Source organism: Chelonia mydas, chromosome 8 (genome assembly GCF_015237465.2).
Source record: "Chelonia mydas isolate rCheMyd1 chromosome 8, rCheMyd1.pri.v2, whole genome shotgun sequence".
NCBI lineage: Eukaryota > Metazoa > Chordata > Testudines > Cheloniidae > Chelonia > Chelonia mydas.
This window is the reverse complement of record NC_057854.1, coordinates 5,056,824-5,071,907: the sequence shown is the minus strand read 5'-3', so window position 1 is coordinate 5,071,907 and position 15,084 is coordinate 5,056,824. Positions and strand designations below refer to the sequence as shown.

Below are 15,084 nucleotides of genomic sequence, written 5' to 3'. Positions count from 1 at the left end.
AGGGTGTTGAGGTGATGTGCGAGGGCTCGACCCTGCAAAGTGCTGAGTGCACTGGTCCCAAGCTTCCAAAGCACTTAAGCCCATGTTTCACTTTGGGAGGGGGTATTATTTTTAAGTGCAGGTTTATACAGAAGAGGCGTTGTTGCCTAACAGCTAGAACCTAGGCCTGGGCTCTCAGTGATCCTGGGGAAGTGCACATGGTAACTTCCACTCTCCCTGGCTTTGCACAGCTGTGAATGAGAGGAGAATTTGTCATTCTGGGTCTGTTTTTCAGCTGTAAAATGGGGTTAATCCTCCCTATCAGAGCTTTGGGAGGATTAATTAGGGAATATTTGCTCAGCTTTCTCCATGAGTTAATTATATACAGCACACGCACACACACACAGCGTTATTAACAGGAGCCTTTGATGGCTGTCAGGGTACTTTTTCATTCCTGGGGATCAATACAGTATAATGTAACAGCCACAATGTATGTTCATTACTCTGCTGGGATGGTTTAACATGCTCTCTGGATCCCCTTGGCAGTAATTCCTTCTTCATTCTGGCTGGCATCAGAATTAATAACATGTCGTGTTCTATACGGCCTGACTTTTTAGATGAAAGGTACACGGTGTTGTACGCAGTATATATTGCAGCGTAATAAATCAATTCTTTCCTGTCAGAAGGATTGGAGATGATTTCACAACTTGATCTTGGCAAGCCAAAAGCCAGCTCTGCTGCTGGACAACGGACAGAAGAATTCGGCTCCATACAAATACATGTCTCCATGCACAACCCAAGACTGAGCTGCAGTGCTCTGTAATCGATGCAGTATCTAAAGAAATATTTGCTGCTTCCCCCACAGACTCCTTGGGAGTCGAATTTTGAACCCTTTCCTGCAAGATGCTGAAATGTGAGAAGCAACTTCTGGGTTATTTTAAATCTAGTGTTTAATCAGGCGAAATCACTGGGAGTACATTTGTTTCCTCATTGTCATCAATATCCCAGTAACACCTAGAAGCCTCAGCTGCACTAGGGGCTGCACAGAGATGTAATAAGACCTGGTCCCTGCCCCAAAGAGTTTATAATCTAAGCAGACAAGGGGTGGGAGGGGAAACGCAGAGGTGAAGGCCCAGATTCACAAAGGTATTTAGGCACCTAACTCCCATTGATTTAGGGACCTAAGTACCTTTGTGAATATGGGCCAAAGGGACTTGCCCCAAATCAGTGGCAGATCCAGAACCAAGTCTTTTGACTGCGAAGCCACTAGACCAGGCCACTTTCTGCTTATAAGAGCACAGACTGACATAGGTGCTGGAACTGGGGGTGGGAGTGCTGCAGAACTCAAGCCCCCGGGGTTGAAGTGGTTTCTATTTTATACAGGGTCGACAGTTTGGTTCAGTGGCTCACAGCACCCCTATTCTATAAATTGTTCCAGCACCCCTGCAGACTGAGCACCCAGCCCAGGGAAGATGAGCGAAGACTGAGCGCTCAAAGGCAGAGCACCACAAAGCACACAGAAGTCAGGACAGAGGTCAAGGCATTCGATGTGCATCTCCCTTAGCGGCTGCTGCCTGCAGCTCCCAGGGCAGTTACTTTACCTTTTGAGTTTTATTTTACAAACACTATCTTCCTGACAAAGTAAGACTCACATTCTCCCGGTGCCAGGACAAAGAGAGGCGGGACTTGAACGGCTTGCCGTTTTGTTGTCTCGGATTAGCTCAGCTGGCATGACAAGCATTCCCCGCTTCGAAACCAATGTTGTTAACCTTGAAATCTGCATTATTAATATTTCAGCATGAGTGCCATCCGGACCTGCAAAAAGATCCTCTCCTGGACTGGTGACAGCTTGTCTGCATTTGATTCTAATCATATATGAATGCATGAGTTAAGAAGACATCATTAAAAGTATATTAAGTTTAATTATGCCAGCAGCAGCAGACAGTGGGTGCACCAGCTTAATGCAGAATGCATAATTAGATGGGACCTAATCCATTAGATTCTTATTTGTTAAGAAAATGTGCCTTGCATTTAAGCGTCACTACGAAGTGATCCATAGCAATCCAGAAGAATTGAACCACGGCTGGAGGTTATTTTCCCCGTCTGTTGTCTGTTGATTCTGTGACACGCTGCTAAGAACTCTCACGGCACAAATTACAGGAGTTGAGATGTTTTTATTGTTCCCTTCCAAAGAAACAGAACCACAGCAAGAAGACCTGGGTCTGCCCTGCCCTAAGCCTCATGCCGCCACTGACAGCAATTGCAGGTGGCAACGCCGTGTTCCAGCACGGCCTGTAATAGAATCGAGCATTTTCCCAATGAGTGACAGAGGAGGATGTTGCTCAGGGAGAGCTGGATGGCAACTTGAGGCACAGCCCTGAGCAAGGGGGTGGGAGTGCGTTTGTTGCTCTGTCCCTGGAGTAGCCCCAGGAGGCGCTGTGACTCACAGATATGCCTCTGGGTCACAATGCCGCCTTGCTCCCCACAGTGGTAGTCATTTATTGCTGGTCTATTCCTGCAGGAGAATATTAATGCATGTTGCCCGGAAGGCTGGCTTAGCTACTCATGCTAGTGGGGGGTTTCTCCCCCGCCCCACCTATTCCATGGAGGGATTCAGTGGGTGAATAGTTCTGCTTTTACCTACATGTCTGGAGCCAAGATGAGCTGGCACAGGCGGGTAGGGGCTAGGATGGAGGGGGATGACATAATTTGCAGTTGGTAAAGGCCAGCCACAAATGACTAACCTCCAGAGCAAGGAGGAAGCAGGGGAGGGACTGCGTCCAATTCAAAAGGAGCCCCATAGGCTCAGGGTTTCCTGGGGAGGTGCAACTTACCCACCATTCCTTGCTCTGGGCTGTGCTAAAAGGCACAATCCAGCCCTCTGAGCCCTGCATAAGTATGAAGTATTATTACTGTGACCTTGTAATGCATTCGTATTGTCTCTTCTTACTGAGGCTTGGGGTGGTGCAATTGGAAACGATAGCATGGAGACGTTCATAGTGACTCTTTTGTTCTGGCTTCACGGAGCAGGGCTAAACTCCTTCCGATGCACTTTTCAGTTATTGGCTGTCGCCTCCAAATTTGCCATCATTGCTGTTGAGCAGACAACTGAATTTTCGATAATGCTTGCTGGATAAAACACCTCGTAGCTTTTCAAAAGAGTGTTTTGCGGGGTGTTTCGACAGGAGTGTCGTACATAAGATACGGGAGATAATTGTCCCACTCTACCCAGCACTGGGGAGGACTCAGCCGGAGGACTGTGTCCAATTCTGGTGGCCACACTTTAAGAAAGCTGTGAATAAATTGGAGAGAGTCCAGAGAAGAGCCACAAAACTGATGAAAGGTTTAGAAACCCTGACCTACGAGGAAAGGTTAAAAACACTGGGCCTGTTTAGCCTTGAGGAAAAGAAGACTGAGATGGGACCTGATAATTAGGGTGACCAGACAGCAAGTGTGAAAAATCAGGACAGGGGGTGGGGGGTAATAGGCGCCTGTATAAGACAAAGCCCCAAATATCAGGACTCTCCCTACAAAATCGGGGCATCTGGTCACCCTACTGATAATAGTTTTCAAATATGTTAATGGCTGCTCTAAAGAGGATGGGGATTGACTGTGCTCCATGTCCAGTGAAGGTAGGACAAGAAGTAATGGGCTTAATCTGCAGCAAGGGAGATTTAGGTTAGATATGAGGAAATCTGTCTAATGATAAGGGTAGTTAAATTCTAGAATAGTCTGCCAAAGGCAGCCAGGGCATTCCCATCAAACACCTGTCTGGGATGGTCTAGGTTTACTTGGTCCTGCTTCAGCCCAGGGGGCTGGACTCAATGGCCTTTCAAGATCCTTCCAGACCAACATTTCTGTGGGTGTGTCTACACTGCAGTGTAAGCCCAGGGTAAGCCGAACTTGAGTTAGCAGACACTGGGTGTGTTAATGTAGGGCTTGAGTGTCTACACTCATTTGTAACCCCAGGTTAGGAATGTAGGGCTCCAGTGTCTACCCTGCATTACGCAGGCCCAAATCTAACCACCCATATCCCAGACTTCCTAGCATACTCCCAAAACATGGCTGCTCTAGCCCTTTGTAGTGCAGTGTGGGAAAATGTGACTGTCCACCAAACTTGACTGTCCAGAAGACAAAGGAAGTTGGCCCAAGGAATTGTGGGATACTTTTGGCGGACTCCCAGAGCATGAGTCTAGTGGGGCTGCATCTACACTGCAAAGCAACAGGTTTTGAACCCTGGTCCTGGCTTGATTCAGGATCAGACCCTCCAACCCATGGGTCCTGGGGCTCTGGGTTAGCATGATTTGGGTGTAGAAGGAAGGGGGCTTAGGCCTGAGCATGTGTTTGAGCCCTGGACTCACATTGCACTGTAGATGTAGCCTGTGATTACAGATCTTCCAGTAAATATACTCCCGAGCATTCTTCTTTGCCTCAGTCCATAACCTCAGTCACCATCGACTCCAAACTTCACAATGTTCTCCATTAACACCACATCTCAGCCACAGGCCCAATCGAAAATGCAAAGAATTAAATGGAACAAAAGTTATTCCTTCTCCTTCATCATGACAAATTTAACTTCTGCCAGAAGTGAAAGGATCTGTTCAAATTCATCATGTATTACTGATACTATATCCATCCAGCCTGCCTCCTCTGCTCTGCCTGAGATTTTGTGGTTCAGTGTGGTTACAAGGAATTGGATATATGCATTGTGGGTGACTACGTGTGTTATAATTGTGAACTTACTGTGTTGCTAGGGAGTCTGTGAATATTCAGGGGATAAAGGGTAGGAGTTTTGTTGGTGGGTGGGTGAGTACATGGATATGGGTTGCTGGGTGTGAATATTGGTTTAAATAGTAAAGTGGTTTCAGAGTAACAGCCGTGTTAGTCTGTATTCGTAAAAAGAAAAGGAGTACTTGTGGCACCTTAGAGACTAACCAGTTTATTTGAGCATGAGCTTTCGTGAGCTACAGCTCTATACATCACTATGCATCCGATGAAGTGAGCTGTAGCTCACGAAAGCTCATGCTCAAATAAACTGGTTAGTCTCTAAGGTGCCACAAGTACTCCTTTTCTTTATAGTAAAGTGGGTTGACATTTTCTAGATTTCAATTTTTTGACAAAATAGTTCATTAAAATTTCTAATTTCCACACACAAACAAAAAAAACCCTAGGAAAAAATATTGCTTACAATTTCATGAGGATTTTTCCTACTTGCTTGTTGAAATTTTTCAATATTCAATGACATTTTCATCAAAATTTCTAATTTTGATGAAAAATAAAGAAAAACTAATGGTGAGATTTTTGGGAAACTTTTTTTCCCATTAAATTTTTGTGATTCTGTTGGTCATATTTACACTTGAGCAACCTTAGCTCTAGGATAACAAAGTATTTTTGTTTGGGGAATAAAAATGTAGATATATTATGAGACACACAAAAAAACCCTGACATTTCTTAAGAAACTTAACAGAAAATATAGATCTTCTGAAATGGACAGCCATTGATATTTAAAAGTGTGTGTGTGTGTGAGAGAGAGAGAGAGAGAGAGCTAAAAATAAAATATCAACAACAACAAATCAAAGACTTACTCACAAAGCAGCTCCTTCAAGACCGAAATGTCAGGACCTTTCTATCCTCATAACCAATTCCCTTTAGTGTGGTAATCCATACAGCGAGATGAAAGGGCAACCTCTGGTGCTGTTAATTGTTCTTTTCAAAGGAGAACAGATAAACTATTAGGATAGCTTTTATTGAGCGCTCAAAGGGAAATGTGTTAACCCTTGTGTGGTGGAATGTCAGGTGGATGGAGCACGATTGTCCCTGATTTGGAGCTGGTTCACCTCTTGGGTCCTGACATTAATATGCCCACATCTTCCCTAGGACCCGTAACCATATCCAAAGCTGTTGTACCCTTTTATAAATTACATCGTGGACCATCCAAGGCTTTAACAGGGTTCGGTGGGATGGTTAAGATTCCAATCCACACTGTAAGACAACGTAGTGCTTTAACAGTGTCTGGAGACAACCCTGTTGTAACTGCTCTCCTGACACACCTGCATTTTCAGCTTGGCTCTCATGTTTCATTTAGAGGCGTTTTCACCTCAAGGAAACTTTCCAATGTATCAAGCTCACAAGAGAGACCCATCCACCTTTCACAGAGCTTCCACCATCTTTCTGAGCCCATCTGCTAATTATCCAACGGTACAGGGACTCTGTCTCCAGTGTGAAGTCAAAATGTTGAATGGATGACATCACATTCAATTTCCATGGCAACAGACTATGATCACAAACCATGGCTGGTAATGAGTTCCTGGCAGGATCACCCAGGAGGAGGAGCTAGCCGGAAAGAGACGAGGCTGTCATTCAGACACAAGGATCATTAATAGCAGCAAAAGATAGGAACAGCCAGGATCAGCCATGTCAATTTTTGTCGTGTGAAATGCTACCTTTGTTTTGTCAATCATAGGATTGCGTGTCTCCCTGCTACTCTTCCCTCTGCACGAGGCTTCTATGTCATTTGAGAGCTGGTGGAAGCTGACAGTAGAGGTATTTATTTTCACAGGTTACTGGGCGAGGTCCTTCCAGCCACATGGACCCCCTACATCTCCCAGAAATCCTCCTTTGGGCATTTTGCTATCAGCATATCTCCAGTAAGTTCCACCAAAGCTCCAGGCCACTGGCCTGTGCGCTTTCGGGCTTTAAAGTGAGCCCTGATGCACTCTGGATGTTTTAAGGTACAACATCAGTCAGTGATTATGTGAGTTCTGGAAGGGCCAAGGGTGGAGGAAGAAAAATAATAAGTTGCTTCTCCAGTTGACTTGACTCCTCTGGCCGATTGTGAATAGTGGGAGCTTTCCTCTCCTGCTAAACTGAGCCAACTCACCCGCTCTTCAGCACCAATGGCTGGTCTGAGGCTTGTAAGAGCAATTTCACAGGTCCCAAAGCTAGCTGGGACCCTTGTGATCATCTTGTCTGTATAACACAGGCCAGAGAACATCCCCAAAATAATTCCCAGAGCAGATCTTGATTTATAAATGGTCAGTGATAGAGAATCCAGCTGACCCTGGGCAAGTTGGTCCAATGGTTAATTACTCTCACTGTTAAAAAATTATTAATTAAAATGTCCTGGGAGGAAAGCTTAGCACAGTCATTCCTGGGGTGGGGGAAGGTGCAGCCCCTTGAGTTCATTTTGTGGAGCCTATCATTATTTTACTATGGTAGCCCATGAAGGCTCCTAACTAAGATCAGGGGCCCATGTTGCTAGGTGCAGCCAAGACACATAGTGAGAGATGGTCCCTGCCCTAAAAAGCTTATAGGCTCAATCAACATGGCAGACAGAGTGAGGGAAACTGAGGCAGAGTCTTGCCCAACATACCCCAGCAGTGCCCAGAATAGACCCCAGGTCCCCTGATTCCTAGGCCAACCCCTGATCTGGTAGGCCTGCTTCCCTCCTGGCTCATTGTGGGAGGGGAAAGTGTAGCCTGCCCCTGGCCAGTGTAGAGCAGCTGCTGAGGCTCATGTGTGAGACAATTCTTATAACCAGTGTGAAGCCAACAAACTGGGGCTTTGCTCTCATGGCACTTGGCTGTAATGTTCTGACAGTTAAGGAAGGGCAGATGCCAGGTGACTCTGCCGCGAAAAAGGAGGCTGGAAAATGGGGGTGAGAGGAGGCCTGAGGGAATGGAATCTGGAAGGCCAGAGGGGATGACAGGCCACCCCCATAGTGAAAAGTCTCCCCCACCCCAACCTAATGCCCTCTCCTGCTTGTCAGATCCCCACACAACAGCGGACAAGCCTCCCACCCCCTCAGCCACCCAAATCCTGCTGTTTTCCAAAACACAACCCTTCCTATCCCCTCAGCCTCAGGGCGCATTTCTTGCCCTCAGCAATTGCCCTTCTGTGCACTTAAGCAAAATCCATGTACTGAAGAGGGTCAGACTCCAGGCAGCTTCTTGGCAGCTTGGCTCCTCAGCAAGGGGACCACGCAGAGCCCAACAGATAATAATCGTTGTGGGTGAACTGCCTGATGCCCTGTCTGGGAAAGGAAGCCAGTGGTGCATCAGCATCACCAAGGAGAGGCACAGAATTCAACAGCCTGCCAAGAGGGTGGCTGTTGCTGGCCCAAGCTTTTGCATCAAGATGCTTACGGAACACCCACCGGGAGTCAGCCAAGGAACGGGGCTAGTGAGAACAAGGGTCACTCCTTCTGGGTATTTACACACACACCCTGAGTGTGGATTTCCATTCACAACACACCTGCAATCTGGGAAAGGATCATTAGCCCCCTTCTAGAAAGGGGAAACTGAGGCAGAAATACCTTACAGAAGTTGCCTGAGGGGAGAGACAGGAACTGAACCCACAGCCCATAGCTCTCTCCTGTAGTGTCTTTAGCACAAGACCAGCTATCTGTGAGCAGCTAGTTGGTGCAGTGGGAGTTCACCTGAACCCTCTGGGGGAAATACAGCAATCGTTACTTCCAGGAAGACACATGCGTGTTCATACCAGGAGTCAACCTTTGACTTTAAATACATTCATTTTGCCCTAACATTATGCCCTGACTTAATCCATGCAGGTCATAAAGGAGGGAAGTGCCTGCACAGCTGGGTGTCACTTGGAGTGTGCTTTCCATCCGGACTTCTATTAAGTTACTATAAGAGCTTGAAATGTTTACAGAAAAAGTTGAAACAGGAAAATGTTATACGGGCTGGGGGGAGGAATCTGTCCCAGCTTTGTGGCTTTGCCTTCACTGCAGTGAAACCAGCCTACTGGTTCCTGTAATTGGCTAAGAAATCACATCAGCTGTGCTCCTTCTGCTCCTTGGAGGCAGGCAGAAATGACTTACAAGGACAGAGTTTTCACTTCCATCACCAAGCTCACCCGAGTCCACAAAAGGGGCCTGCGTGGCTATGATGGGTTTATAGACCCTTGCCTGGAGCCTGGCAGACAAAGGGTTAACCTTTTCCCCATGGCTAGAGAAAGGGCCACAATTACCTGCCCTGAAGGCAGGGGAGCAAGGCTGGGCCAGCTGTAGCAAACTAACTAAACAACATACACACTATAAAGGGATGTGCTGTAGGACGGGGGTGAATTTGGCAATGTCAGTGTCCTCTCTTCAGCGCTGACTGTTACTTTGGCAGAGGGAACTCCTGGGGTGGGCTCTGAAAGGGGCAAGACATTTTTTACCTTTACTCCCCTGTTTTATCGTACAACTCAGCTGCTCCGCCCCATCTAGCTGTGTGGCCATTCCTTCCCAGTCCCAGCTGGTCTGTCCCCAGGACCCACTGGGTTTCTTGTTTGCAGGAAATCCCAGTGCCCCCCTGTGTCCATTCACACCCACTGAGGTACTGCGTGCTCCAAACCCAACAGTGCCCCTCAAGTACCTGTAGAGCAGAGCTGGGTGGCAAATAGCCATTGAAAAATGGCTTTGCTGTTTCTTCTGGTGGTGCAGCGGTGCCCTAACAAGGCAATGGAGGACTCCCCAGGCAGGGCTCTATACCCCTTTCTACTGTGGTATAAGATGTTAGACGCAGAGCAGCACGCCAGGGGTCGCGCCCAGTATACAGGCCCCTGGGGGCCTGTTGCATGCCCTGAAGGTGCTCTAACTTCCAGTATGGGTCAGACAAACCCCAGGGAGCACAAAGGGGGCATACAGTACCTTCCCCTTGTCCCAGCTCTCCTGAGGGCTTGTGCTCCTGGCTGTAATGCCCAGCACTTGGGGGCTGTGGTTGAAGGGAAATCTAGATGGGTTCTCTCTGCTGCAATAGGGTAATGGGGTCTATCAACAAGGGGCTCTTTCCAGCCATTCAAAATTGAGAATCCTGTTATTTGTATTAGGGCAGCACCCAAGGCCCCAGCTGAGAGCAGGGCTCCGTTGTTCGGGGTGCTGTACATACACATAATAAAGAAACGGTCCCCGCCCTGAATTTACAGTCTAAATTGCAGTGGGTTTGCGCTTTCCTCAGAGCTGATTTCCTTTATGTTATTTCTGCCCTGCCGCACTGGGCCCAGTCTCACCTAAACGGCAGTCCATGGCAGGTGTACTCCTTTCAAAACGCGCCTGAGTTCATAACCTTCTCGGAGCAAGCATGAGACGCGTGGTGCACACAAACCCATTAAGGCCCAGGGGCTCCGCCCTGTGCCTTTGATAGGAGCAGGTACAGGAGAACTTTCTCTTTGCTAGTGGCCTCCCCTTTCCGGACGTAGGCTGTGCAAATTCTGGGTCTGCCACCTCCGCTGCTTCCACGCGTCTTACTCTTTGACGGGCCACCCGTCCGGCTAGAAAAGCTGCAATGTGATTAAGCGGGAAAGAGGTGGGAGGGGAGCAAGAGATAGGAAGAGGGCAAGGGGCATAGCAAGAAAGGAGAAAAAGAGAGACTGGTGGATGGGGGAAAAGATGAACAAGAGCTAGAAGTGTGGATGGCATGTAGGGTATAATGAGCTGTGATGGAGCTAGCCCCAGAGCCTGCAGCTTAACAAGACACAGCAAGGAAGCATTGCATGTACTGAACATCACACTAATGCCAAGAGAGGCGGGGGGGACAAATGCAAAGAGCCGCGGCTACTCATAGATGTTGCAGGTGCTGTTTTTCTGATGCGCTTTGGCTGCTTCCTCTGAGTATGCAGCTTCCCTTTGGAGGTGCCAATGATGTAATTCTGGAGCAAAACCCTTCTCCGGCTCCCATTGTTAGTAAGCCTCGAAGACAAGCAAGCACTTGCATGCTTACCAGCTCCCCTGGCTTGAAGCAGCTCAGTGCGGAGAACAATACTCATTGTAAATACGGTCCTGAGACTTGCTCCTTTCAGACTGAGCCTTCTCTTGGCAGGAACGCAGGGAAGGAGGCTTAAAACCCTTAATTTGTATGGAAGTTAGAAGGTGGTGCCTAGAGGTTTTATACCAATCAGCTCTGAAGCAATTAAGCATGATTGGGAAAACATTACAGCTTGTTTAATGGGGTTGTCGGCTCTCCAGTGGAGCCTGGCTCAGAACTATTGCTCTTTAATGTGAAGGCTTCCTTCAAGCGATAAAGAGTTAATAGGATGTTACTTATGAGAGTGCCTTGATAGCTAAATTCCATACTAATAATTTACAAGGCTCTTACACTAAGGAACTACTCTGGCACATTAACAGCCTTTGGTGACCTCTCTGAAATGAATTGGTCTCACTTCAGTTCCCGTGGCCAGGTGTCCAAATGGCTTATGCCTCTTAGGCACATGACTTGAATGCATCATAAAGGAACACTCCTTGACTCTGTAGTGCGCAACAATCTCAAGGCAGAGTCTTGTTCTCCCTGGTGCCCAATGGATTGCCTGTTTTACACCTTGGAGTTAAGAATGAGTGAACCCCAAAAGTCCAACGGTCTTCAAAAGCACCTGAACTCTTGATGCTTATTTATACCTTATTTCCACACTCCAGATTTTTCTGAGGTTCTCCCACCTCCATCTTTCCCCATCCAATCCACCCACCTTCAGTGATTTCCAGCGTAGGGAAAAGATCTGGGGCTTTTCTCCCCTGTAGTAGGAGACAATATAAATTGAGGGAGGGGTCTAAAGCTTTACTCTCCCCATTCTGTGTGTGCGGAAGACATTGGCGTGCCAGTTCTGGCTAAACAAAGCAGATGGGTCACCATGAAAACTCTTATGTGGAGGTATCCACTTTCAGTGGTTACGTGAAAACGGTGCCCTCCTCTCTGGGCCGAACCGTCACTGAGTGTTGTTCTATTGATATCACGTTCCTCTCTTGTTTCTCATTGGTGGAGGGTCTTGGCCCTGCCAGAATTCTCCTGGAGGGCTGGAGTTTTTCTGACGTGGAATGACCTCTCTTCCACCTGCTCCTCCAGTTGCATTTAAGTCTTCAAACAATAAAGATTATAGTTCTGCTCTGGATTCTCAGATACTTGTACAAGCAAGCGCCGTAAAAGGGAAGCCTCTGATTCAGTAGTAAATATCGCAACCTGTCATGTTCAGGACAACGTGTGCCCAGAGCACAGCACATTCCCTTACGCTCCCCCAAATCAATCTGTTCAAATAAGAACAGAGGAGGGAAAACTCTTTCAGCATCTGACCATTAGCTGTTTTCAGACAGACCTCTTTGTGCGTACCGTCCTTGCCAAAGGCTCCGGAAAATTCCATCGCTTTAATTTATAACTGCAGTCATAGAGTACTGTCTCTTTAAAGATCAAAGCCAGGAGACCAAGAGCCTGGGAGATGGGAACTAAAGGAAAGATTCCGGTGGTATAAACTCTTCTTGCTTGTGGAATAAAAGGCAGCTGTTAAACCAGCTTAATGTGTCCTGCTTCCTTACATAGCAAGGGCCAAACCGTTGTGGTAATTGCTTTCCCAGCAATAAATTGACTATGTACGTTTAGGTTTCAATTAATTTGCTTGCTCTAAATGACCTGCCTCCTGGTGCTTTCAGCAATCAAACCTCGTTAACTGAACACAGCATTTGCCCTATCTGCTTGGAAAAGGGTGGACAAAAGTAGGGCAGTGGAACCCCGTGGGAGGGCAACGCAGAACAAAGGAAGCTGGGGGAGAAGAGACACAAAGCACAGGCCGCACCCTGCAGGCAGGAGACGTTCCATTCCTTCCCAAGTAGCCAAGGGAGAAACTGGGTGTGGGCCTGATCCAAAACCTATTGGCGCTCTGGTTGGTTCCAGTGGCATTTGGATCAGGTCCTAAGTCCTCGGCAGCAGAAGGCAGAGTGGAGCAGCAAGCCAAGCTGTCCTTCCAGGGCATCTCCCTCCTGAGCTGGACCGCTCCTTCCAGGAGGGTCGAGGAAGTGGCAGGGATTTAAGGCGTACGGTGACTTTGGAACGGCGCCAACTCTAGATCCATCTTCTGAAATAAAGATTTACAAAATGTGAGCCTAGAGAAGAGGGCAAGGAGGTGGGGTGAGGGCCTGGCTTCAACTCCAGTGGAGAGGCAGGCGCTGGCTGCTTCGGGAAGCAAGCCAGCAGCAACCGAGCAAAAGAAGAAATCCCCCGGGAAGATGAATTCGCTGATGTTTTTGAGTCCCCAGACTAGGCAGGGTGGGAGGATCTGGAGAGGGGGAATGGGCCCATCAAAGTACACTTCCCCTCCAAATGGATATGAATTGTTTATTTACGGTCGCACCTCTGATGTGCTGGGCACACACCAACACTCACAAAGGACGGTGCTTGCCCTGTGGAGCTCACAGTCTAAGGACACAGGAGCAGCAAATGGCTAGGAGAAAGGGAACAGTGGGCAGTTAATATACAAGTCAGCTAGATTCATGGCAAGCAGCACGGCAGAAGTGGGTCTTTAAGAGGATTTATGTGTGGACAGAGGAGGAGCCACGGAGCGATGGGGCTACGTGGAAAATAGAGGCTGGAACCATGTTGATGCAAAAATCAAGGGACACCAGCCTCCCTCCATCCCTCTTGTCCTTTTTCTTTCTGCAACTTTTCAGGTGTCTGGGGCCTTCTCTGTCACTCCCACCCCTTTCCAAGCACTTGGATCAACTCTTTTTTAGCCAGCACCTTCTCTCTGATGCCAGAAATGTTTCTGTTTCCATCTGAGATGATGTAACTAGTGTTGAGGTGAAGGAGGGAGGAAGGGAGGAAGCGGATTACTCTTACTTTCAGCTCTGACATCCAAATCTGGGGGTGCCCTTACCTTTCCCTGCCCAATGAAAACAAGCCTCTCAGAAATCAGTTCCGACCTCCACCCTGGAAGGGAGGGTGCAGGCCCAGCTCTGCCATGGTGCTGATATAAGTCAGACCTCCTAGAACACCCCCTTCATAAATGCAGCCAGTTGTCTTTTCTCACTGGGTCTGCTCATCATGCAAGAAAGGTCAGATCCCTTTCCGTAGCCGGTTTCCAGCATCGTTTCTATGATACAGTGTGGAAAATGTCCACAGCCAGTCTAAGCTAATACACCATTGCTCGCACTGGCATGGCTGCTCCTGTACTGAAAAACGTTTGTAGGGTAGAGGCACCTTCACAGTCTAATAATCTTCTCACCCCTCCATCTCCTGGCTGAGGCAATGGTTCCAGGGCTCTCTTCAAAACCAATCAATGACACTTCTTTGTCATCTAAACAAGGCAACCATGGGTCAGTGTGATTCAAGGCCTACCTCCCGGGCTCTCCTACTCCCTACCACCGTGGAGAGTGAGTGGCAAGGTTTAGGAGTCAAAGCCAGGTTTCCCGCAAACCTTGTGGCTTGTAATGCTTTCCTCTTTCTTCCTATTTTTGTGGGACAGATCAGTTAGTGATTCAAGAGGAGAAAAATACCATTAAACCAAAGGAAGCAAGCCATCCGCCTCTTTCAGTTAGAACAAGCAGCTGTTGGAAATGTGCATATGTGGAGCAATAATGCCAAATGAAACAGTGACTTCTCAATTATGATCATTTAGGCTTCATTTAGCAGACTGAAAAGAAAGCACAGGGCTTAATTGCATGAGAGAGAGAGAGAACCTCTAAAGCCTCCAGGCACAATCAAATGGCCTTGAGAAATAGCACTGTATCTGCTCTGGGGGAGTTCATTCTGGGTCCAAAATACAGACAGGACCTCTCCACTCTGGCCGATCTGACTAATGTACAGGGTGAGTCTTTGCGAACAGCAAAGCCCAGAATCATATCCCCTCTCCTCGTGATTTTTAGGTCTCCTTAAGGATCAGGGCTAATAACGTTCTAGCTGTTTTTAGATAACTTTCACCATCACCAGCATGGAAAGGACAGTCTGGGATTGGGATTCTTTCCCACGGCCATTGGTAATTCATGGTGTCTCCCTCTGGACCTACCGGGAGAGAGGGGGTGGGGGACATCAGGAAAGAAAAGGAGAGAGGAAGATGGTAGGAAGAAGAGCGAAGGAGAGCGTGAAATATCCCAGGGGTGGGGATGAGGGGAACAGGGAGACCCACAAATGGCTTGTGAGTTGGGAAGAGCACAAAAAGAGGGAGAGACGAGGGGTGGACAACAGAGATGGGGTGGAAAATAACAAAGAGACAAAGCAAATGAAAGGAGATGGGCTGCTGCTCTTCAACGGAAGACCCGGAGATATGGTCCAGGGGAGGAAGAATAACATCAACAGAAGAGACAACAATAGAGAGACACGAGACAAGGGGAGGAAGATGGATAGAATGGGC

At 47.8% G+C, this 15,084-nt stretch overlaps 1 protein-coding gene across 1 annotated transcript in view; it reads right to left on the bottom strand.

Annotated features, from left to right (window-relative positions):
• Nucleotides 1-4,158: 4,158 nt before the first annotated feature.
• Nucleotides 4,159-15,084, bottom strand: part of LOC102944512 (LON peptidase N-terminal domain and RING finger protein 1) — a 77,047-nt gene continuing 66,121 nt past the window's right edge. Inside the window, exon 12 of the mRNA XM_043552718.1 lies at nucleotides 4,159-4,491. Coding sequence (XP_043408653.1) covers nucleotides 4,428-4,491 — 64 coding nt within the window. The 3' untranslated portion in view covers nucleotides 4,159-4,427. The remainder of the gene's footprint in view (nucleotides 4,492-15,084) is intronic.